Source organism: Diospyros lotus, chromosome 11 (genome assembly GCF_014633365.1).
Source record: "Diospyros lotus cultivar Yz01 chromosome 11, ASM1463336v1, whole genome shotgun sequence".
Classification (NCBI taxonomy): domain Eukaryota; kingdom Viridiplantae; phylum Streptophyta; class Magnoliopsida; order Ericales; family Ebenaceae; genus Diospyros; species Diospyros lotus.
The window spans coordinates 24,889,607-24,912,883 of record NC_068348.1 but is presented as its reverse complement, the minus strand read 5'-3'; the positions used below and the strand labels follow the sequence as shown (position 1 = coordinate 24,912,883).

The 23,277-nt window shown below is 34.0% G+C and overlaps 2 protein-coding genes across 3 annotated transcripts; both read left to right on the top strand.

Moving 5' to 3' along the window:
* Positions 1–831: 831 nt before the first annotated feature.
* On the top strand, positions 832–8,194 carry LOC127813696 (disease resistance protein Roq1-like). 2 transcript variants are annotated; one of them, XM_052354810.1, is made up of 5 exons: positions 832–1,716; positions 5,545–5,704; positions 5,801–6,199; positions 6,313–7,230; positions 7,359–8,148. In XM_052354810.1, the coding sequence occupies exons 1-5, from the start codon at positions 1,187–1,189 to the stop codon at positions 8,025–8,027; spliced, it is 2,676 nt and encodes an 891-aa protein (XP_052210770.1). In that variant the 5' UTR covers positions 832–1,186; the 3' UTR covers positions 8,028–8,148. The 2 variants fall into 2 exon arrangements, with proteins under 2 accessions (XP_052210770.1, XP_052210769.1); XM_052354809.1 differs by lacking the exon at positions 832–1,716 and having other exon boundaries at positions 1,725–5,704; positions 7,359–8,194.
* Positions 8,195–18,906: 10,712 nt separating this feature from the next.
* LOC127812791 (uncharacterized) lies at positions 18,907–20,275 on the top strand. Its single transcript, XM_052353320.1, has 4 exons — positions 18,907–19,308; positions 19,486–19,779; positions 19,934–20,075; positions 20,163–20,275. Exons 1-4 carry the CDS (start codon positions 18,907–18,909, stop codon positions 20,273–20,275), a joined length of 951 nt encoding a protein of 316 aa, XP_052209280.1.
* The last annotated feature ends 3,002 nt before the right edge of the window (positions 20,276–23,277 follow it).

Below are 23,277 nucleotides of genomic sequence, written 5' to 3'. Positions count from 1 at the left end.
ATATTATTGATAAAAAGAATGCATTCTCAGTAATATCAAAATAGATAATCAAAATATAAAATTAAAAATAAATTTAAAAATTAAAATTAAAAATAAATTTAAAACTCAAAATTAAAAATAAACGTGAAGAGAACAACTCATTCGTGTGCAAGCTCTTCCAAAGCCTCTCGGTTTTGGTCTTTTTGTCTTCTTGCCTATCTCTTACGCAATGGCATGTGCTAGTGCTTTGGATTAGACAAGATAACAATAAATACACCATTTTTCATGTGGTTATCTGTCCTTTTTGGTAGTGTTTATTTTTTGAATAAATTAGAAAATTATATCAAATTAGTGTAATTGAATTTTTTTTTTCATATTGATTTTTTTAATTTAATTCAATTTTAGATCAAATAAGATCATTTCGTCTATAAATTTGACCTGATCCTACTAACATAATTAAGGGCTTTATCTCTCCAAATTGGCTTTGTTTTTAAACTTCTATTTGGTCAAATATGTTTATTTTGTGTAACTTCTATTTAAGTTATTTTGTTATAATTTTGAAGACTTTAGAATCAAGAGTCAATCTAAATTTAATTAGTTTAAATTAGTTTAATTTTATTTATAAATAGGCATTTTGCTAAATGTATATCTATTTAGTAATTTTTTTCGCTACATAGCATTTATGTAATTTTAAATAAAATAATCATAAATATTACTCGCTGCATGATCGTTATTTTACAGTAGAAGAACACCAAAACTAATTAGGAATGTGATTACCATCCATCCCAACCCAATCAAGAATAGGATCTCAAGTCTATAACTCTATGCATGGGTATTGATTGAGATCATTCCAACCCAACAACACCGCGTGGTGCGCGTCCTCTGCTTCCCTCTCTCTTGACTATCAATCAGTTCCCATTCTGCTATAAGTATTGATTTTTGTGGTGCGCGTCCTCTTCTTCCTTCTCTCCTGGCAATATCAATCAGTTCCCATTCTGCTATAAATATTGACTTTTGTGGTCTCTCTCTCGATAAATAAGTTTTCCTACCTATTTATCCTTTCTTCCATCCTTCAAAATTTCTTTTAGAGTTGATGATACTCTACCCAACATTGTGGAATCAAAAGAGGAACACTTGTCTCAAGTTTTCTCCACAATTCGTTATAAGGTTGATTATTAGTTAGTCTTTCAATTTTCAATTCTACTAAATGACTATAACAGGAGTCCACGAAACCTATTCTTCTACTTCTCGGACTAGCTATGATGTGTTTTTGAGCTTTAGAGGCGAGGACACTCGTTGGACATTCGCAGATCACTTGTACACAGCTTTGGTGAATGCCGGATTTCGTACTTTCAGAGGCGACGATGGGATAGAGATAGGAAAAAGCATCAAGCTTGAGTTGAAGAGGGCAATTAACGAGTCTAAGATTTCAATAATTGTCTTCTCCAAAAACTATGCATCTTCTAGTTGGTGCCTTGATGAGCTGGTGATGATCCTTGCAAGACGAAAAAGGGGGGATTTTCGTCACATGGTTTTGCCTGTGTTCTATGGCGTGGATCCATCAGAGGTTAGGAAACAAAAGGGGGATTATGCTGAGGCATTCATGAGACACGAAGTGCAATTCAAAGGAGAAAAGTGTGAAGCAAGGAAATGGATGGAGAAATTGAAAAGGTGGAGAGAAGCACTAGAGGAAGTAGCTAATTTGGCAGGGATGGCCTTACATAATCAAGCAGATGGGTAAATTAACTCTCTCTTCCACTCCTTATCATAGTTCATAGTTCATAGTTCATAGCTTTGAAATCCATTCTTAGCATGCTTTTTAGTCATGAACGTGCTTTTAGCTTTGAAATCAATTTTTAACTTGCTTTGAAATCTATTCTTAAGTGGAGCTGTGACAAGTATTACCTTCTAATAAAGGATTGTGGGGCTCTCTTAAGAGATGTATAATAGTAAGTCTGTAAGTCTTACGTCACACAATCTATGGTCGAAACCAATTTATGAACAAACCTTCTTCAATCAACTGGCTTTCTTCATCTAATCTGGACAATAATCTCATAATATCACAAGCATTAATCTAAATTTGATTAAAATCACAAAACAAGCTTAAATTTAATTTTAAAAAAAATTCACCATGTCAAATTGTCAATGAGGTTTCGGCTCTTGCATTGGGTTAGAACCTTGTGGAGTTAGGTCTTTGCTTAGCATTTGGCTTTAGTTTCACTGACCCAAATACCCAATCATATAGACAAAGGTCGTCTTTATCTTCAAATGTTTTTAAGATGGATCCATATAATTTGATTCAACAGAGGCCAATAGGGTTATTTCAAACTGGGGCTTTGATAATTGTTGGTTAATCCATGATGTCATAAAATCTTAATTTTTAGGATCTTTATGTTCGCCGATTAAAGAAGAATAAAATAAAAATTTTGATAGAAAAATAAATCAAAAGCAAGAGAATTAGAATGACCTAGAGGGATGGAGGCCAAGAGAACAGAAGCATTCAAAAGTCTAAATTATTAAATAAAAAATTAATTTTATTTTTATATATTATTATTTTTACTCTCAATAAAAAAAATTACAAGCTTCAAGAGATAGAGTGGTAGAGAAGGAAGAAGTGGAAAAGGGGCAGAACCTTGAAAAGTGTTTATTTTTTATGCAGAAATTTTGGACATATATTTGAGATTTCATGATAAGAGGATATTTTTAGATAAATTTATTTTTCTGTCTTTTAAATAAATTTATTTTAAATCTTACAGATAACTAACTTAAATAATAATTTTATTGATTATATGAAATGTCTAAATACTTTTAGTGATTAAAATTAATACAAGAGTATTTTAAATATTTTAGATAATAAAATTGCTACCTAAACTATAAAATAAGATTAAATAGTATTATGCACGAGCAAGATGAGACAAAAGAGAGAATATCTTGTCTCGCAACATGCATTGAGCATCCCATTTTGTAACCATTATTATTATCCTACATATAATTTATAACTTTATATTAAAGAAACACGTAACAGCATGCACAGTGCCATTGATGGAGTTTTTAAACATATTTGAATATTTTATTATTTTATATAGAACTTTTAAATATATAGAAAGATGAGGTTTTTTTATTTATTGTTTATATTTTGATGATGTGATAAAATTTCAATTTTACTTTTATATATATTTTTAATTAATATAACTATTTATTTTATAAAAACACATTGAGAATAGACGTTTGTGATTGAGGTTAGGTGGGTGAGGCAAGGTGAGTTTAAATGTATAAAAATGTTTAGTAAATTGATTAACTTTAGTTAAGTTTTAATTATGATTATTTGATAAAATATTTGAATTTATTAAATACATCAAAATATTCCAGTTGAATTTGGGTCTTCTAAGCTCTGACACACCTAAAGTGAGTCGAATTTAATTAAATTTGAAGTTCACCAAATACCTTATTTATTATATATGTTCGATCATCAACTCAAACTTAAGTAACATCCAAACTGAAAGCGAAAATGGGGCCAAAATTATGAACTTCTCTTCTTTCTAGATCAATGTCCTGCCCAGTTTACTAAATATTAAAAAAAAACAATTAAAACATTGGACTACTTCAGCCCTGTTAACAAAGTTGGTGACATTTAACTAATTTGTTTAAAAATTACATAACAAATACGTAATATAGTGATAAAATTATTTAAAAATAGTTATTGTTTAAAAATTATGAGTTTAAATCTTGTTAATTTAATTAATTTTTATTTTTTAATCAAGATACATGAATAAATCTTGCGTATACCAAAATTTTGCATACTGAGATGTAAGCGTAGCATTTTACTAGAAAATTTGTGCTACTACATAGACAATATCTTTATTTAAAATGATATGACATTCATATCCATACATTCACAATGAAAACTCACTGAATTAAACTATATTGAAAAAATGCTATTGTTATAATATTTTTGTGAATTTTATATTTAACCATATGCGTGGAAATATTGTTTTCAAAAGAGAGCAACGGAACAATGTCTCAACTCACTACCTGGGCAATAATGGGATGAATATGTTAACTGTTATTAATAAATGAGAATAAAATCTTCTAAAATTAATATGTGAAATTGACTATTAGATTAGGATTTAGACAATTGAGCCTTTATTTTTATTTTTTTGCAAATAATTAGCGGTTATTCTTCTATCCATATTAGATCTGAAGCCAAAACTAAATATAAACTCGAATTAAATTCAACTCATTAATGGCCCTGCATCTGCATTATCTAGTAAGAAGATTGTAAATCTCGTTTAGGATGGGTATGAAGAATGAGTCTTATTTTTTAACTTATTCTAGTATGAAGAATGAATCTTATTTTTTGAAAAATCAGATTCTGTCTCTTTAGACATTGTTGTCATACCATCATATTTTTTTAAGATTTATGTTATTTTTCATTTTACTTTTTTATTTTTTAACTCTCAATGCTATTAATTTTAACTTTCAATTGATACAAGTATTCAGGTGCTATGATAATAACTTTGATTTTTTGTCTGTTATGTGTAAATAAATTTCTAACATTCAAGTTATGACACGCTTAGTGAATATACAAATATCACAGTTTGTCTTGATTGCAAATCATAGGCACGAGTCAAAGTTTATTCAACAAATTGTCAAAGCAATTGATGACAAGCTCAGGCCAACAATCTTGAATGTTGCCCCATACCTCGTTGGACTATATTCTCGTGCTAGAATGATTAATTCATGGTTAGAAGGTAGAGAAAGTGATGTTGGAATTGTTGTCATATGTGGGATTGGTGGAATTGGCAAGACAACCATAGCAAAATTTGTGTACAACTTAAATTTCTTCAAATTTGAAGGTAGCAGTTTCATAGCAAATATAAGAGAAGTTTCAGGACAACAAAATGGCTTTATTCGTTTGCAAAGAAAACTTCTTTCAGATATCCTAAGGGGAAGAAAGGAGAAAAAAATAAACAATGTTGATGAAGGGCTTGTTAAGATTAAACAAGTTGTAGGTTCCAAAAAAGTTCTTATAGTTCTTGATGACGTGGATAAACGAGAACAATTAGATGCAGTTATTGGAATGCAAGATTCGCTTTCTCCAGGTAGTAAAATGATCATAACCACTAGACGACAACATTTACTAAGAACTCATGAACATTGCAAAATACACAAGGTAGACCAGTTGAATCCTCATGAATCCTTAGAGCTTTTTAGTTGGTATACCTTTGGACAAAACCATCCTATTGATGGTTATTTGGTGCAGTCAAAGATGGCAGTAGAGTATTGTAATGGGCTCCCGCTTGCTCTTAAAACTTTGGGTTCTTCAATGTCTGGGAAAAGTTTAGATGTGTGGAAAAGTCAACTTCAAAAATTGAAAGCAGTTCCTGATAGTGAAATTCTTACAAAACTAAGACTAAGTTACGACTCTTTACAAGATGATCATGACAAAGATTTATTTCTTGATATTGCTTGCTTCCTTGTGGGAAAAAACAAGGACTATACAATTACAATCCTAGATGGATGTGATTATTGCTCATTAATTGGAATTCACAACCTCATTGACAGAAATCTGTTAGCAGTTGACACACATAACAAGTTGGTAATGCATCAAATAATTCAAGAAATGGGAAGGGAAATTGTTCGACAAGAATCACCCAAAGCATTAGGAGAACGCAGCAGGCTTTGGAATCACGAGGATTCCCTTAATGTCTTGAGAGAAAAAATTGTAAGAATTAATCGTACTCATTTATATTTGTACATATTTGTGAATGTATACTTTCTAATTATGCATCAATGCTTCCTCTCCTCCCTTCTTTTTCAGGGCACAAGAAAAATCAGGGGCCTCATTCTTGATACCCATTTCTTAAAGGAAGATAGAGCTAAAGGGAATGACTTTGGGCCCCATGAAGAAAGTTGGTCTAACAAGCGTAAGAGATATCCGTTTGCCTTCTTCTCTAGTCTCTCTGTAGGCATTGCTACAAAAACTTCAAATGAAGTAGTACTGGAAGTTAATGCTTTTGCTGGGATGTCCAACCTACAACTTCTACAAATTAGCAATGTACAACCATGTGGAAACTATGAAAAATTTCCCAAGGGATTGAGATGGCTGTGTTGGTCAGGTTTCCCATTACAAATGATACCTGATGATTTCCCTTTGGACAGGCTAGTTGCTCTTGAAATGCCTTATAGTTGCTTGAAAAAGGTTTGGAATGGAGCGAAGGTTTGTCTCTTATTTCCATCCCCCTATTTTTTTGGTTTTTTTTTTTTTTTTTGGCTATACTTTAATATTTTTAATTAAATTATTAACGTCGTCTCTCTTTTGTTGTTTTGCAGTACCTTGTATTATTGAAACTCCTTAATTTAAGTCATTCCAATAACCTTTATGAGACTCCTAATTTCTTGATGCTGCCCAATCTCGAGAAACTTATACTTGAAAACTGTGCAAGGTTGGTTAAAGTTCATGAATCTATCGGACACCTAGAAAGTCTTATTTTCTTAAGCTTGAGGAATTGTCAGAACTTGAGGAAGCTTCCTGAAATCATTTATAAGCTGAAATCTCTAGCAACACTTGACATTTCTGGTTGCATAAATCTTGAAAATATTTCAGCAGAGTTGGGCAATATGGATTCTTTGACAGTGCTCCATGTAGATGGAACTAGAATAAGTCAATTTCTCTGTATCACTCAGGAGGTCAAAGCATGGCCTTTGTCTGTATGGCCTTGGCAATCAAGTCTAAGAAGTTGTCCAGAAACTTCACGGGTTTCTTTTCCACAGTCATTGGTAAATTTAAGTCTAGAAAATTGCAATTTATCTGATGACAGTTTCCCTCTTGAATTTGGCAACCTATCTTCGTTGCGCTCATTAAATTTGAGCAATAATGCAATGTATGGCCTCCCGAATAGCATCAGGTGTCTTTCTAGACTACAGTACTTGTATTTTCTATCATGCCCAAGGCTTAAGAATATTGATTGTTTGCCGCAAAATATAGAATTACTGATGGCTGATGGAAGTAAGTTGCTGGAAAAAATAAGCTTTGAATCACAGGGCATCACTCCTGGGTTAAGGTTAGGCTACGAAAGTTGTTTGAGTCTAATTGAGATTGCGGGCCAATTCAAGTTGGAACCCTTAGAAAGTGTTGATGCAGAGCTAATTAACAACTTGGGCTTATGCGACTCTAAAGCTGTGGAGAAATCACCTATAGAGCTTCTCTCAAACGTTGTAGCTAGAAAAAAGAGGATGCTTTGTCCCCAGGTACTCCCTCCTTCTTCCCTCCCCCCCAAACACCCCCACCTCTCCCCTTTATATGTGTGTGTGTGTGTCTTATCTTCATGTGTGTGTTGACTTTTTTAACATTTAAATTATAATTTTTTGTGGCATAGGTATTGCACGAAAGTCGTATGCTATCCACTTTTATGCGGGGAAGCAAGATTCCTACGAGTTTCAATCACAAGAACATAGGATCCTCAATTTCTTTTACTACTAAGCCCTCTAATGTTTATTTAAGAATTCAAGGCTTGTCGGTATGTTCTATTTATTCATTTTCTAATACTCCTGATGCTCTACTAGCTCCATCTTTCTATGGGGACAACTGGGGCTTACACACTGTTATTAGTAATGAAACCAAGTATTTGAAATGGAGCTACTGCCCGCAAGTCTTTGGCATTCCAGGAGTTGACGAGGACTTGTTATGGTTAAGTTATTGGAAGTTTGAGGATCATCAGCTAGAAGGTGGCGATGTGCTAAATATTACAGTTTCTACAATTGAAGCTTTCCAAGTGAAGGAGGTTGGCGTTCGTGTTGTGTATAGGGAGGAGGCAAAAGACAAGAAGTGCAACCAGGTTACCAATTTAGATGACGTCCAGCCAATCCATCCCTATGGAAAGGCAGTTCCTGGTTGTTGCAATGAGGATTGCGAGAAGTGTAAGAACTATCCCGTGCCTACAAATGCGGCAAGCACTAGAGTCATTATTATCGGCACTCATCCTTTGAATTGCACAGGTTGTCCTGACGGTTATTTGGTAGAGCACGGTACTCTCAGGGTAGGTTAAAACATTTGGAGGAAGTTAGTTGCTTGTGATGGATTGGATTTTATCTTTTGTTTGTTTCATGCTCATTTATTTCCAAGAGAAACCAACAATATCTAATGGGATTAGTGCTGTAAATTTTATCTGTGTGCAGCTATATTATAACTAGATCTCCTTCGTTCTTCATCCAACACACATAAATATCTGCTCTTCGTCTGGTACAAACATTGCTAAATTTAGAAGCAAACTGAATTATAAACACTCATAAATTGATTTTGATACTTAGGCTATCTCCAACTCTGCTCCTATTCTGCTCCCTATTATAATATAAATAATTTACTCTCTATTTTGATTTTTTCTCAAAAATTGTAGTTATTCCAACTACACTCCCCATTCTCTCTCTATTTGACTTTCTGTTTTATTTATTTATTAATAAACTTCAATTCTATTTATTTTACCTTACTTATAATTTTCATATTTTGTTTGATAATTCATTTATCTAGTCGTGGGATTATCCTTGAACACTTAATACATAAAATAATAAAATATACACATACATAAAATGAATAATCAAATACACAAAAAAATTAGATACATACATACATATAATCAACAATCAAATACACGCATATACAGAATTAATAATCAAATACACAAATCAATAATCAAATATACAAAATAATCAAATACACACATACACAAAATCAATAATCAAATACGCACATATACAAAATCGATAATCAAATACAAAAATGTACAATATCACTCATCCAATATACAAATAAATACAAAATTCTACAAAATTACAAACCCAAATATATGCAAGACGATGAATAGCAAGCCACGCAAGCACCCACTATCGCTCATTTTGTTAGTTGTCGTGGTCACCGTTGCTGCTTCCGTTAGTCGTCGTTGCCACCATATCTAGTGGTTGTCGTCTCGATTTTGCCTTTTGTCATGCTTGCAACTTGTCTTCTCTAGATCTGCAGGTTGCTGCTTTTATAACTTCTCTTCTCCGATCAATTTCGTCTTTGTCGCGTTTAGTCAGGCCTCTTCTAGCATTGATGGCCATTGTGGGGGAGAGATGGCAATGATGGCTTGGCATATTCAATCGCCACATCTAGCGATGGTTTTGAGTTTCGCTAAATTTTTTGCGAGTGATTTTGGCGATGGCAAGTATCATTGGAGGTGGAAATTTATGTTTGGCTCGCTATATTTGACTAAAGTCTCCCTCGTTGTTGAGAATTGGGTAGAGGTTGATGCCCTCCTGTTGGATTTTGTGAGTCTTGTGAAGGATGACGAATTTCAACACCCTGAGAGAAAGTCCGTTGATTGTCGGTGCTTGCCATCAATAATGTTCTTTGTTTGACTTTTCGTTGTGTTTCTCACAAACGACGCCAATTATTGTTATCAAATTACAACAATAAATTTGTAATATGAGAAAGAACGTCTTGATGTCCACATACAAGGATGATCAGGAGACCAAAAATAATCAGGTGACCCAAAAAGATGATGACTTGCTAATGCTGATGAGCAGCTAGCTGCTTGCTAATGAATGGGAAGGCAAAAATAACCAAAAGACCCCAAATAACCGACTATCCCTAGAGAACCGACTTGATATGAAATGCTTTGGCACACACTCAAGAGGGAAGATGAATTGGGTATATAAAAATTTATTATTATTATAGAACTTAAAACTTAAAATCTTTTTGATGCAAATATGGTTTTAGTGAGTTAAATCATAGAACATATAAAATGATGAATGTAAAGTTTAAAGAATATGAAACAAGAAAGGTAATGAACACAATAGAATTATAGTTTCAGTTTAAATCAAACATAATCCACTATCTTAACTCTCACTAAATATTTTAAACCATTTTACTAAAACCTCCTATTTGATCCCAAGTAGCCCTATAGTCCAAGACTAGGCAATTACAAATCTCCTATTTATACACAAGTAGACCCTTTATCTCACAAGCTAGAAAAGAATACAATATAAATTGAAAGAGAAGATTTAAGAGTTAACACTCTTAGTTACAAATTCTCTTAACAAGAATTAAAAAGGCTTGAATCCAATAATTTGTCTAAATAAATCTTTTGATTACTACAACACACTTGTAATTTTGGTCAATCCACTTATCTTCTATAATAAATCCACTTATCTTCTATAATGAATATGCGAGTTATCCCTTAAAATAAAAAATTTTCTAGATGCATGAAGAAAATCATTCTATTACCCAAAAAGAATTGTCACTAATGGGGGAGGTTTGGACTCAGGGACCCCACTCCCGCTCCCTTGCATTCATCCCTAAACCCGTTTCCATGGCAGTAGAGTGTTTTGTTTAACTTTTTGATGTCATCATCCCCATTGAATAATGATACTTTTTCAATACTCACATCGATAAGTTTGTAAAACGAAAAATAATAAAATTATTATTTTTAATTTATTTTATTTTTATGTAGTTTAAATAATACTTGGAAAAAAATTCTTTCTTATCTTGTCATTTAATTTCTCTGATTCGTTTACAACAAAAATAAGAATATATAAAAAACTATGTACCCTTTTACAAATATGCAAATCGGCAAGCAACACAAGTTGAACCTAGTCCCCTGAATTTATAAAAAAAAAATTGTAAATATTCACACTTTAAGGCATGAGAAGGTTCGAGAAATATAGAAAATTTTGAATTGATATATTTATAGTTTTAAATTGCTTGATTTTTTTTATTAAAAATAATTAAAATAACTAAAGTTGAATAGCCTATGCTCATCCTAGGGATTCACATTTAACCCCAAACTCATCATGATGAGAAACTGTGTATCTAGCCATCCCCCTTTTATTACTTCATCCTCAAAAAGTAAAATTATACGAATGAAAAAAAGTCTATTGAGCATGAGAGCGTGTTAACCTCTTGTGATTGAACACGGCAAACCATAATGTTTAATTAAAATATTTGATTTGGTTCTTGTTAGGTGGGGAGGACTTTTCCTTTATGTATGAAATAATTGTTAAAATTGTTGGAGTATATTGTAACTATTTTCTCTCAATCTCACTCTCACTTATATATGAGTATAATGTATAGAGAATAACTTGTAGAGAAAAAGAACTTCTCGTATTTCTTCACCTTATAGAATGATTGAGTACAAGACCCTTTTATAGGCAAAAGATAGACATTATTGATCACAGAAAATTAGGTGGTGTTTTTTTCGTATTTCAATTTTTAATTTTATGTTTTGAATTTATTTTTAATTTTGTATTTTGAATGTCTATTTTGAGATTATTAAAAACCCGTTCTTTCTGTCATTCTAAAAAATTATTTCTTAAAATAAAAAATTGAAAAAACTTGTTTATTTTGAAATTTTAAGAAAATTTATTTTATAATATTTTATTCAATAAATTTGATTCAAAGTTGTAAACATTTATTAATAAATTATAAATTTAATTCAAATAATTTAAAATATATATAATACAAGAGATAACTGATAATCTAACCGTATATAATACATTAAAATTACAAAATGCTTTCTAAAATCATTTTTAATTTGACTCAACTATTAACTTCATGATAAATTTATTTTTAACTACAAATTGAAATCTGAAATTAACTGTGAGATTTAGATTACCCACAATATAAATATTAAAAAATTATAAATTATAAAATAGCAAAATATTAATTTATCCAAAATTTTAAAAAAATCATTAAAAAAACTATATTATAGAAGCTATATCATTAAAAATATTATTAATATAAAAACTATAGTACATAAGCTTCTTTAGACGTGGAGGGAGGGCAGTGGAGAAATGAAGAAATGACAGAAGGAAAAAATGACAGAAAGATAGAGGAAGAAATGACAAAAGGATAGAAGGAAGAAACAACCGGTAGTGATGGGCGTGATGGTGGGTCTGGGCATGGTAGGTGGTGACAGTGGCGGATATGGAGGACGAATGACAATGGTGGCTAGATGAGGACAACGGCGGCAGTCGGTGGTGGTGATAGCGATAGCGGGTGTGGAAGACGAACGACGATGGTGGGTGTGGAAGACAAACGACAATGGTGGCTAGAGAAGGACGAACGACGGCGATCAAAGAGGGCTGATCTCAGTTGCTTGTTGGGAGAGAAGAGAATACAAAAAGAAAAGAGAATATAGAAGAGAATTCAAAACAGGGGCGTTTTTCGTGTTTTGGTTTCAACAACGTGTTTTGGATGAAAATAGCCAAAACACATTTTTGATGTTTTGGGTTTTGTGTGTAATTTTTTTTTTTTTTTTTGAAAAATGCATTTTTAAAAATGGGTAAGCGGACACATTTTTTATGTTTTGAAAACAGAAAACAGTCCGAAAACAACAAAGAGAACAAGCCCTTAAATTCTACCTTGAGAATCCAAAAGCTTTATAGAGAATTGTAGAAGTCTTGAAAATCAACAAAAATCCCATTGAGATTCCAAGAGACATTCTTATTTTTCATCTTTCATTAAATCCATTTTTATCACTTCCTTAACTTCTTCCATACACCAAATTCTTCCCTTTGTCTCTTGAAAATCCGTGCAAGTTTAATATTCGACATTCTCACCCTTAAACTTTCACTTTCAATTTCAAGCTTACCATGAAAATTCCAGAATGCTTCAATCTTCAATGGTTTAGTGAATATATCTCCAACTTGGTCAATTGTCTTTACATGCACCAACTCAATTTTTTCAGTCTTGATCTACTCAAATAAAATAGAACTAAGTATCAATATGTTTCGATATCTCATGATGAACTAGATTCTTAGCTAAAATATGGTTGTCTTGTTATCAACATATAACGTAGTTGGACTTTCTATTAATGTATGCTCTACACCTTGAGTGTTAATTACTTGTACTTGATATATTAAGAATTGATATTATTAGTGTACGACCTACAACTTAAGTGTTAAGTTGTACATAATACATTAAGATGTGATATATTTATTGAGTAATATATCTAGTTGTTTCATGTTCATGTTATTTATTGGCAAGTTTATTCTTTTATATTTATTTATTCATTCAACAATTAATTAAATATAACATGCCTAAAGACAAAGTCCCTAGGTTTAGTCTGTATAGAAAGGAATTGATGTGTGACTTTAATTGTAAGGTCCTTGATACACCTAAGAGTACAACTTTAAATCTATCCTTAGTCAAAAGTGTCATCGAGATTGAACATCAATGACACAAAGAAACCGATGTTTGTTATATTGTTACCTTTAGGAAAAGTAATAGTTGATCTTACTGACTATAGGTGTGGGATACCTAACCTAGTACACGGGTGCTTGTTGGTGATTACAAGTTCACTAGAGTGTAATCCAACAAAAAGGATTCCTTATGGATCTTGCAAGAGTGTCAAAGAAAACCTTTAGTGGTAGTTGTACAAGTGATCCTTCGACTTGAGGTCACCATTATGTCTTACATATGGATTCGTATGCTTTGACACTGTTAAAAAAATATCTCAATAAGAGGTGTGAGTACGACAATGATTGGGTATACCATGAAGCATGTGAAGGCTGCGTGTGAGCCAAGACAGGATTCATTGACCCTTAATTTGCGGAGATATGTTTCATGGGACATTTGGAGAAATATAGCTTGTTAGTCTCTGAGCATAACATGATAGTGATCCTATGGAAGCTATACTTTTCGGGAACTAAAGAAACATTATAATCAAGCACTGAATGGGGATTGACACACAAGTTATGTCCCCACTTGATTGAGACATTTTAAATCGATGAAGGGATTGAATTATATGAGAAGACTATCACTGAAAGACAGTGATCATAAATTGATCATTCTATCAATTAAAGGCCATGATGGGTTGCTAGACGTCACTCATGGTCTATGGTTTTATTCAATATGGTCTATGATTTTATTCGATAAAGTCATGGCCAACATATGTAAAAGCCTATCGATCACACACAATAGGAGTTTGCAAATACAAGGGAATGGCGGGCTAGATTAGGATTAAGGAATCTTAATGATGAGCTAGAGTTCTTAAATATTAATAGTTAATATTTTAGAACTTAAAATAAATTAGTCTTTTAATTAAGTTTGTCATAATTCACCTGAAATCCTAATTGGACTAGGCTACCCAAATTAAGGGTTTTAGCCTTGATGGATTGTTACTTAATTAAGCTATGGGCTTATTCATTAAACTAAGGGTTTCAGTTTAGTTTTTTAGTAGTCGGTTAGCAATTCAGATAGTTTTTGTAGAAATTTTGGTTAGCGAATTGATTTTCACTGTCTGTTTAACCAAACTAACCAAATTGACTGATATGCAAAATGATATCATTTTGAGTGCATTATAAAAGGAAAACAACAGACAGGGAAGGATCGAACCGATTCACCTATTCGGTCCCTCCTGAGTTCTGCCTGCCCTTTTATCTTTTTTTCTCTGACGTTCAACCCAACCACCCCCCACCACTATCCCTTGTCTCCAAGCTAGCTTATCGACTAGAGACAAAGACAAAGGGCCAAAGTCAAAGGGCTGGCCCTTTTGTCTTCATCTTCAATTCACTCGGCCCTTCGTCTCCTTCCGATGCTGACGCCGACCCATCATCTCTCTTTTCTTTTTATTTAAACCATCATGCTCACCCCTCGACGTCGATAACCCTTTTAGTAAGTTTTATGGAAACTTTTATTTTATATTGAAACCTAGATCTATTAAAATCCAATTATTAGAGGATTTTTATTTTTGGGTACATGGGTCACTGAGCCAAAGAAAATCTGATGTCGATTCCGATTGTCGAAATCCATCGTGGATGATGACGGTGACGTCTTTTCATAAATGTGTTTTGAGTTTTTTGACCATAAAATTAATTTTTAGATCAAAAAATCAACCATTGGATCAAACTCATTTTTGGATATATGAATCACCAAATGGCGGCAACAATAAGGTCGAACTAATGTTCGGTCTCTTCGATTATTTTGTGGAGTTTGGTTCGTTACCACAATTTAGGTTTTGATTAGTTTGATTTCAGTTAGTTTGATTAGTTGGGGTTAGTCAATCAGTTTAATTCGATTATTACATGTGGTTTAATTACTTCAGTTAGTGTTACTGAACCAACTATTTGCACAACCCTACCTAAGTACATTAGATGAGTTAAGGAGCTTAATGGGTTGTTTTAAAGCGTTTAAAATTAAGGACCAAATGGGTTATTTTAAAATGTTTAAAACATAAATCCCAAAAGGAAAATGAAAAGAAAGGTTCAATACTATGTTTTAAAGTGTTTAAACCATGGGCTTAAAATACCATGCGGCCCAAACTTCATTAATTAGAGTTTGCGCCTAAGGGTTATAAATAGCCCCTATGTGGTTCTTTTTTGTGTGCCTCTAAGCCATTGATGTCGTGTGATGTGCATGTGAGAAAGCTTTCACCCCACCCTATTGTGCTAGCACTCTTTTTTCCTTAAGAAAGTCGTCCTTCCAGGTTCTTAAATTGCACGCTCGCATGAATACTATTAGAGGCCAGGCACTTGATCGGCTTGGTGATTACTGCCTTTGGGGTTTGGATATGCACATTAAGAGGCAATCATTTACCATTCCTCTGTAATCTATTCACTTGGAGAGATCCTAAAAGAATTTATGGTTAGATTTTTTTATTTTTTCACTGTGCTTATGATCCGTAGATTCCTTTATTTTCATGCTCCAATTTCAACTTCTTTAACAACCTTTGTAGTCAAGCTACATGATATGCACATGAGTCGACTGCAATGTATTCAACTTTACATGTAGATAAAACAACTATAGACTACTTCTTTGAAGACCATGTGAAAGAAGTTCCTTTAAAATACATGTATTCCATAGTGCTTTTTCTATCGTTAGGTCTTCCAACCCAATCACTATCATTGTATTCAATAAGTTTAAGGTTCTACGCGAAATAGTATTGATATAATTGTATAGCAATAGTACCACAACCCAAGAAGGGGGAGTGAATTGGGATATTTAAACTTTTGATTGAACTTAAAATCTTTTTACTAAAAATTGACGATTTTGTGCAAAAGATGGTGATTGATAGGATTTCTTAACAAAATAAAAGCAATGGAGACACAAGCAAGATTTATAGTGGTTCAGCCAAATGGTTTAATCCATTCCCTTAGCTCCTCACTAATAATTTCAAACATTTCACTAAATCCTCCTACTTGATCAAAACTAGACTCTCTAATTCCCAAGAAATAGGCCCTCTAGTTCCCAAGACTAGGAAATACAATCTCCTGCTATCAAAGTAGCCCCTCTAGCACACCTGTTAGGAAAAAATACAATATGAATACAATAATAGAGGATGCGAGAGATGAATCTCTCAATTACAAATTCTCTCAAAATTACAAGGCTTGAAAACAATAAATACAATGGAAGATCAAAACCTTAAAAGAGAAAAAAAAATTGAACACTTTTGAGCATTTTAGAGTAGATGAAATAATAAATGTTTGTAATAAATTCTCTAACCTTCTTAAATGATCCACTAACTCTCTATTTATAGTGCTTAACGAGTACTTCCGAAAATATGGTTGTTGGAAGCATTTAATGAACTACCAAACTAGCCGTTAGAAAGTCTGCGAGAAAAATGGTTGACAAGTTAGTGTATAAATTTGAAAAAAGGTCAACATGAGGATCAAAATTGGTCGACATGCTTAAAAATGGTCGACCAATTTTTATGCAGTAACTGTCGACCACACTTGGCTGAAAGCTAACATTTGACTGCTGGACAGCCTATGAAGACTCGTCGACAGAAGGAAAAACGGTCGACTCTTCCTTGGATCTGGTCAACAATTTGTCCTTTACTTTTAAAATATTTTTGCTTCATTTTCCCAACACTTTAAAACTCAATTTGATAAAACAATTTCAAATGAATCTTTTGATATAAAAACTTAATTTTTCAAGTGCCCTCAAGATGTTTGACATAGGATTGACAATTTGAAATTGATTTTCATTTTGAAGCCAAATCATCTTATAAAATGATTTAGGGCATAGAGATAAAAAATAAACAAAAAAATAACCTTTTTCATCATCAAAACCAAATTTCATAATCAAACCAAAAACAAGAGCAAAATAACAAGTATAACCCATACTAGGCCGTTCCTTTAATGTAAAGCAAAATCCTCTCTACAACCATCAAATGTGACCTTTTTGAACTTTTCTTCACCTTCCTTGGTTAGTTTTGACAATGCATTCAACTGAAATATCAACCAGATAACAATTTTTCATTGAGAACTTTTTCATAATCTCTTGGACATATTTGGACTATAAAACAAATATCCCATTGGCATCTTGCTTCACTTTAATTCCCAATAATTAAGCCATAAACCCAAAATCAATCATCTCAAACTCTTTTCCATTGACTTCAATGACCTTATGATCACTAGGAAGGGTGACAATTTCCTAGGTTTGTTCTTGTTCATAGCATGCATTTCTTCCTCCATAGCTTTTCTTTTCTTTTTTATTTTTTAACAAGTGTCTTCAAAGGTTAACGAATCATAGTCTACACATAAGCAGAATATGGAAAGTTCATCATCCAACTCGATTCTTTGAGTGTTGTATATATCTTGAATACTTCTCGTTCTTTTTGTGGTTGGGCTATTGGATTCTCCAACTTCAAGATGATCAGACTTGGGATAGTGACTTTTCCTCTTTCTTTTCTTCTATAATAACTTGATTTTGTTTGTCATCTTTCCAATCCCAAAACTGTTTTTCATTAAACTCAATATCTCTAGACCATACAACTTTCTTAGTGATTGAGTTTTAAAGCTTGTAGCCACTTGAGTACTCACCATAACCTAAGAATATGCATTTTTGGCTCTTGTCTTCTAGCTTTATCCTTTTCTCTTTAGGTACTTTGCCATAAGTAATGTTGCTAAGGATTTTGAGATGATCAACTCTTAGTTTCCTTAAACTCCATGCCTCCTCGGGTGTAACATTTCCAATCCTCTTGTGGGAAATCTATTCAGTAGGTATGTTTCACACACTACTACATCTCCATGAAATTATTTTGTCATCCTACTCTTCTTTAACATGCATCACACTATTTTGAGTATAGTTCTATTTTTCCTAACGAAGACTCCATTTTGTTGAGGGGTATAGGGCATAGTCCACTGATGAACTATGTTATTTTGTTTGCAAAAACCTTCAAACTCAAGTAAGGTATATTTCCCTCCATTGTCAATCCTCAAGTATTTCAGATAGTAGCCACTATGTTTTTTGACCAAGTTCTTGAACTCCTTAAACTTAACAAAGATTTCTCCATTTTCTTATTTGACAAATGTTAGACAGTTGGCATTTTAATTTTAGCATATTGCTTTATTGTTTTTTATCAGTTTTTCCAGTTTATGTTCCCTTCATTTTCTCTTTTGACTTTGTCAAAGTTAGTTGCTATTTTTCTAAAGTTAGTGGCTGCATATGGCTCAGATAGTGGCAGGATTTTCTCATCAATTTTACCCACTATGTTTAGTGGAAAGTCTTTAGGAAAGTTGGTTATTTTCCTTGTATATAAAGACTGCAATCAATGAAAGAAGTATGATGGTTTTTTAATCACTTTGTGTCCTCCTTGTTTCAATTACTGCTACTCTGTTTTTCAACAGTGGTATTAGAGCCAAGTTGATCTTATAGGACCAGAACACCAATTTCAACCCAAAATACAGATGGCATCCAGCAGCCTAATTAACTTTAAACCCTCATATCATCCTCACTGGTGGAAACTACCACATTTAGTCAGTGAAGATGCAAGCTTATCTTAAAGCGTATGACCTCTAGGAAACTGTGACTGAAGATAAACCAATTGCTCCTCTACCAACAAATCCTACCATGGCTCAAATCAAATTCAATAGTGAAGAAAAGGCAAAGAAATCCAAGGCTAATCACTCATTCAGAACTCAGTGGCAGATTGTGTTTTCTATAGGATTATGGTGTGTGATTCTGCTAAAGTGGCTTGGGATAGGTTGAAAGAAGAATACCAAGGTAGTGATAGAACAAAGCAAATGCAAGTGTTGAATCTGAAAAGAGAATTTGAGTCTCTGAATATGCAAGAGGATGAAACAATCGGTAAGTATGCTGATCGAATCTCTTTCATTGTTAATAATATTAGATTACTTGGTGAGGAATTTGTAGAAAAAATGATTGTGGAGAAAGTGCTTGTAACCCTTCTTGAGAGGTTTGAATCAAAGATCTCCTCCTTTGAAGAATCCAAGGACTTAAGCAAGATCTCATTAGGTGAACTAATGAGTGCTCTTCAAGCACAAGAGCAAAGAAGGACTATTAGGCAGGAAAAATTCGCTGAAGGTGCTTTCCATGTGCAAAAACAACAAGTTAGTAAAGGCAAGAAGCAATTCAACTAGAAGAACAAACGCAGAAATGAAGGTGGTAGCAGCAATGAAGGTTCAAAACAGAAAAATTTTCCCCCCTGCACACACTGTAAGAAGACCACACATGCTAAGAAATACTGCTGGTAGAGGCCTGATGCAACTTGTGGGAATTGCAAGCAGTTAGGGCATATTACAAAGGTCTGTAAATTCAAAACTAAAGACTCAAAATCTCAACAAACTCGTTTAGCAGATGCAGCTAATGCACAGGAGGAGCAACTATTCGCAATTTCTTGCTTCTCAACAAATGATTCATCTGATGCTTGGCTCATTGACAGTGGGTGCACACATCATTTGTGCAATGATCCTGAGATGTTCAAAAATCTTAATGAGACTTACAAGTCCAAAGTGAAAGTAGGCAATGGAGAATTTCTGGAAGTCAAAGGCAGAGGTCCAGTAATGTTCAAACAAGTTCAGGTATCAAAACTATACCTGATGTTTGCTTATACCTGAAATCAGTCAAAATCTATTGAGTGTTGGTCAAATGCTAGAGAAAAATTACTCTCTTCACTTCAAGGATCATAAATGTACTATCTTTGATCCTTTTGGAGAACAATTATTTTGTGTGAAGATGAAGAACAGAAGTTATGTTGTTCAAGGGAAAGAGGATCGTGTGTATCTTCTTAAGAAGGCCTTATATGGTTTAAAGCAAGCCCCTCGGGCTTGGTACGACAAGATGGACAGCCACCTTATGCAGCTTGGATTCAACAGAAGTAAAAATGAAGCAACCTTGTATGTGAAATCCTATGGTAATCATCTCTTAATTGTCTCTATTTATGTTGATGATATGCTTATCACAGGAAGTTTACTTGGACTGATCCAAGAGTTCAAGGAAGAAATGCAAAAAGTGGTTGAGATGACTGACCTTGGAATTATGAATTATTTTCTTGGTGTTGTGGCCAACTTACAATAATAATATTTATTTATCTAGGGATCAACCCGAGCAAAAGTATCCGTCAATGTAAGAGTCTAGGGTGTCATTCGCGAGGCTTCAACTGGTCTAGATGGGGTCGAAGCTAGAATTCAACAAGGCTTGGGCCTGGAATAGTCTTTAGAATCTTCTACGCGAGGTACCCGAAGGGGTTTTCGTGTGACAAGTGATATGGGACCCTGATAGGGCCTTTAATAGATTGGTTTTCCAAGACTAGGGTAAAGTCGTCCAGAATTTAGCCTGCAGGCACAACAACAGTTAGAAGGCCATGAAGGGGAATTCCCCACGCGGGCCCTCCGACGGCCAAGTCAGACAATATTCTGCGAAATATGTCCAATGCATGTCGCAGATATTATGCATGACATTATTGATATGAGCATAAATGTTCATGTTTATGCTAATGAATAATTGCGGGTGAATAATTGCTCTTTCATGAATAGTATTGTTCAAATAATCGATTGGGTGTTGATTATAGCCGATTGGTTGAAGAACCGACTGGCTGCTGATTACTCACTGAATTGAGTGCTGATTATAACCAATTGGCTGAAGAACCGACTGGCTGCTGATTATAACCAGCTGGCTGCTAATTATAACCGACTGACTAAATTGAGTGTTGATTATAACCAATTGGCTGAAGAACCAATTGGCAACTGATTATAACCAACTGGCCTTGAGCAACGGTTGGATCTTCATAAGAACCAACTGGGTCTTCCTTAGAACCGATTGGCCTTGAGTAACGATTGGATCTTCATAAGAACCGACTGGGTCTTCATTAGAACCGAGTGGCCTTGAGTAATGATTGGGTCTTCATAAGAACCAACTAGGTCTTCATTAGAACCGAGTGGCCTTGAGTAACGATTGAGTCTTCATAAGAACCGAGTGGCCTAAGAACCGACTGACCCTTTGAATGCTTGAGAGCAAAATAAAGTCTTTGTCTTCTCCGAAAGATGAGTCCCCCTAATGAAGAGGCAGGTCTCCTATTTATAGAGGAGAGAGTGAGGGACAAGTGGCAACCATTGGGAGCTTCCTGAATGGCATATTCTCAATGTATTCAGCCTCGAGATTTTGAAGAAACATAGGCTAAGAACCGAGTTGGACCCACTTGGTTCAATAGAACCGAGATGCACACGGTTTAAAAGAACCGAGTGGGTCTCGGTTGTGGCCATTTTGGCCACTAAAGAATGACCACCATGAATCGAGAGAGGGAGGCCGAGAGGCCCCTTAATAATAACTGAGAGCCACTTGGTTCAAAGGAACCAAGTGGGTCTCGGTTCCTCTTAATAATAACCAAGACCCACTCGGTTCAAAGGAACCAAGTGGGTCATCACGTGTAGGGCAGCTTGGGCTTCAACTTCAATTGTTAAGTTTTAGACTCCAACAATAGTTTAATTGATTAAATGCTCCAACTGTAAGGCTTCATATCATCTTAATTTACTCATTGGCTAAATGATCTCTCAATGGTGGCTTGGAATTAATAGGTTGCAGCTTGCTTCCACGGGTCTTTTGGCAGGGCATATCACTTGGAATGGAAGTGTTGCAATCCAGTCATGGCATTTTCACATGTCAACAAAAATACGCTTCTAATATCCTAAAGAGATTTAAGATGGAGGATTGTAAACCAGTGGGAACACCTATGACAATAAGTATCAAGCTGAGCAAGGATGATGACTCTGAGAATGTGGATGAAAGCATCTATAGAAGCTTAATTGGCAGCCTTCAATATCTCATAGCAAGCAGACCTGATATACTATTTGTTGTGAGTGTTCTTTCAAGATTCATGCATTTACCAAAGGAGACTCACTTCGCAGCTGCAAAACATGTACTTAGGTACATCAAAGGTCCCATTGCTCTTGGTATTTTCTTTCCAAAAACACTAGGAGAAGCTTTGAAATTGATTAGCTACACTAACAGTGATTGGGGAGGCTGTGTTGATGATTCAAGAAGCACATTAGGGTACTTATTTTCTCTAAGTTCTAGTTTTTTCACTTGGAGCTCAAAGAAGCAGGAGACAACAGCTCAGTCTACTACAAAAGTTGAGTACATTGTTGTTGCCTCGACTGTCAACCAAGCTATCTGGTTGAAGAAGATGTTGAAGGATTTGGAACATGAGCAAGCTAAAGCAACCAGGATTATGTGTGATAACATTTCTACAGTCTCAATTTCAAAGAATCCAGTTTTTCATGGACGAACCAAGCATATCAAGATTAAGTTTCACTTTATTAGAGAAGCCCAACAATCAAATGAAGTGGTGCTTGTTCACTGTTCATCTAAAAAACAGCTTGCAGACATTTTTACCAAGCCACTGCCTAAAGAAAGGTTTGAAGCTTTAAGAAAAAGAATTGGAGTTTGTCATCAAAATGCCAAGGAGGAGTGTTAGAAAGTTGGCATTTTAATTTCAGCATATTGCTTTATTGTTTTTTATCAATTTTTTCAATTTATGTTCCCTTCATTTTCTCTTTTTGACTTTGTCAAAGTTTAGTTGCTATTTTTTTGAAGTTAGTGGCTGCGTATGACTCAGATAATGGCAGCATTTTCTCATCAGTTTTACCCACTATGTTTAGTGGCAAGTCTTTAGGAAAGTTGGTTATTTTCCTTGTATATAAAGACTGCAATCAATGAAAAAAGTATGTTAGTTTTTTAATCACTTTGCGTCCTCCTTGTTTCAATTACTGCTACTCTGTTTTTCAACAACAAATAAGCTCAAGTTTTGCTACTCAAATCATCAGTAAATGTGAACATGTATTTGTTACCTTCTACTATAGTGAGATTGATAGGTCTACAAACATTTGAGTATACTAGCTTTCGGCAACTAAATTCTCTCCTTGAACCTTTACTCGAGAAAGACTTTCTTTGTTATTTTCCCATGATATACACTTAACAAATCTTGCTAGGTAGATTAGCTTTGGGCAAACTAAACACTATATTTTCCCCCTTTAAGATTTTCACACTTCACAAATCTTGTAGTTCAAGGAAGTGCCTAGTAG

What these genes read in the sequence shown, in the direction of transcription:
- LOC127813696 (XM_052354809.1), top strand. Translation starts at nt 4,544, where the DNA reads ATGACACGCTTAGTGAATATACAAATATCACAGTTTGTCTTGATTGCA. An exon ending in AGGTTTGGAATGGAGCGAAG is followed by an intron (nt 6,200 to 6,312) that starts GTTTGTCTCTTA and finishes GTTGTTTTGCAG; the next exon opens with TACCTTGTATTATTGAAACT. An exon ending in AGAGGATGCTTTGTCCCCAG is followed by an intron (nt 7,231 to 7,358) that starts GTACTCCCTCCT and finishes TTTGTGGCATAG; the next exon opens with GTATTGCACGAAAGTCGTAT.
- LOC127812791 (XM_052353320.1), top strand. Translation starts at nt 18,907, where the DNA reads ATGGTGTGTGATTCTGCTAAAGTGGCTTGGGATAGGTTGAAAGAAGAA. An exon ending in TCCATGTGCAAAAACAACAA is followed by an intron (nt 19,309 to 19,485) that starts GTTAGTAAAGGC and finishes AATTGCAAGCAG; the next exon opens with TTAGGGCATATTACAAAGGT. An exon ending in TAATGTTCAAACAAGTTCAG is followed by an intron (nt 19,780 to 19,933) that starts GTATCAAAACTA and finishes TTTTGTGTGAAG; the next exon opens with ATGAAGAACAGAAGTTATGT.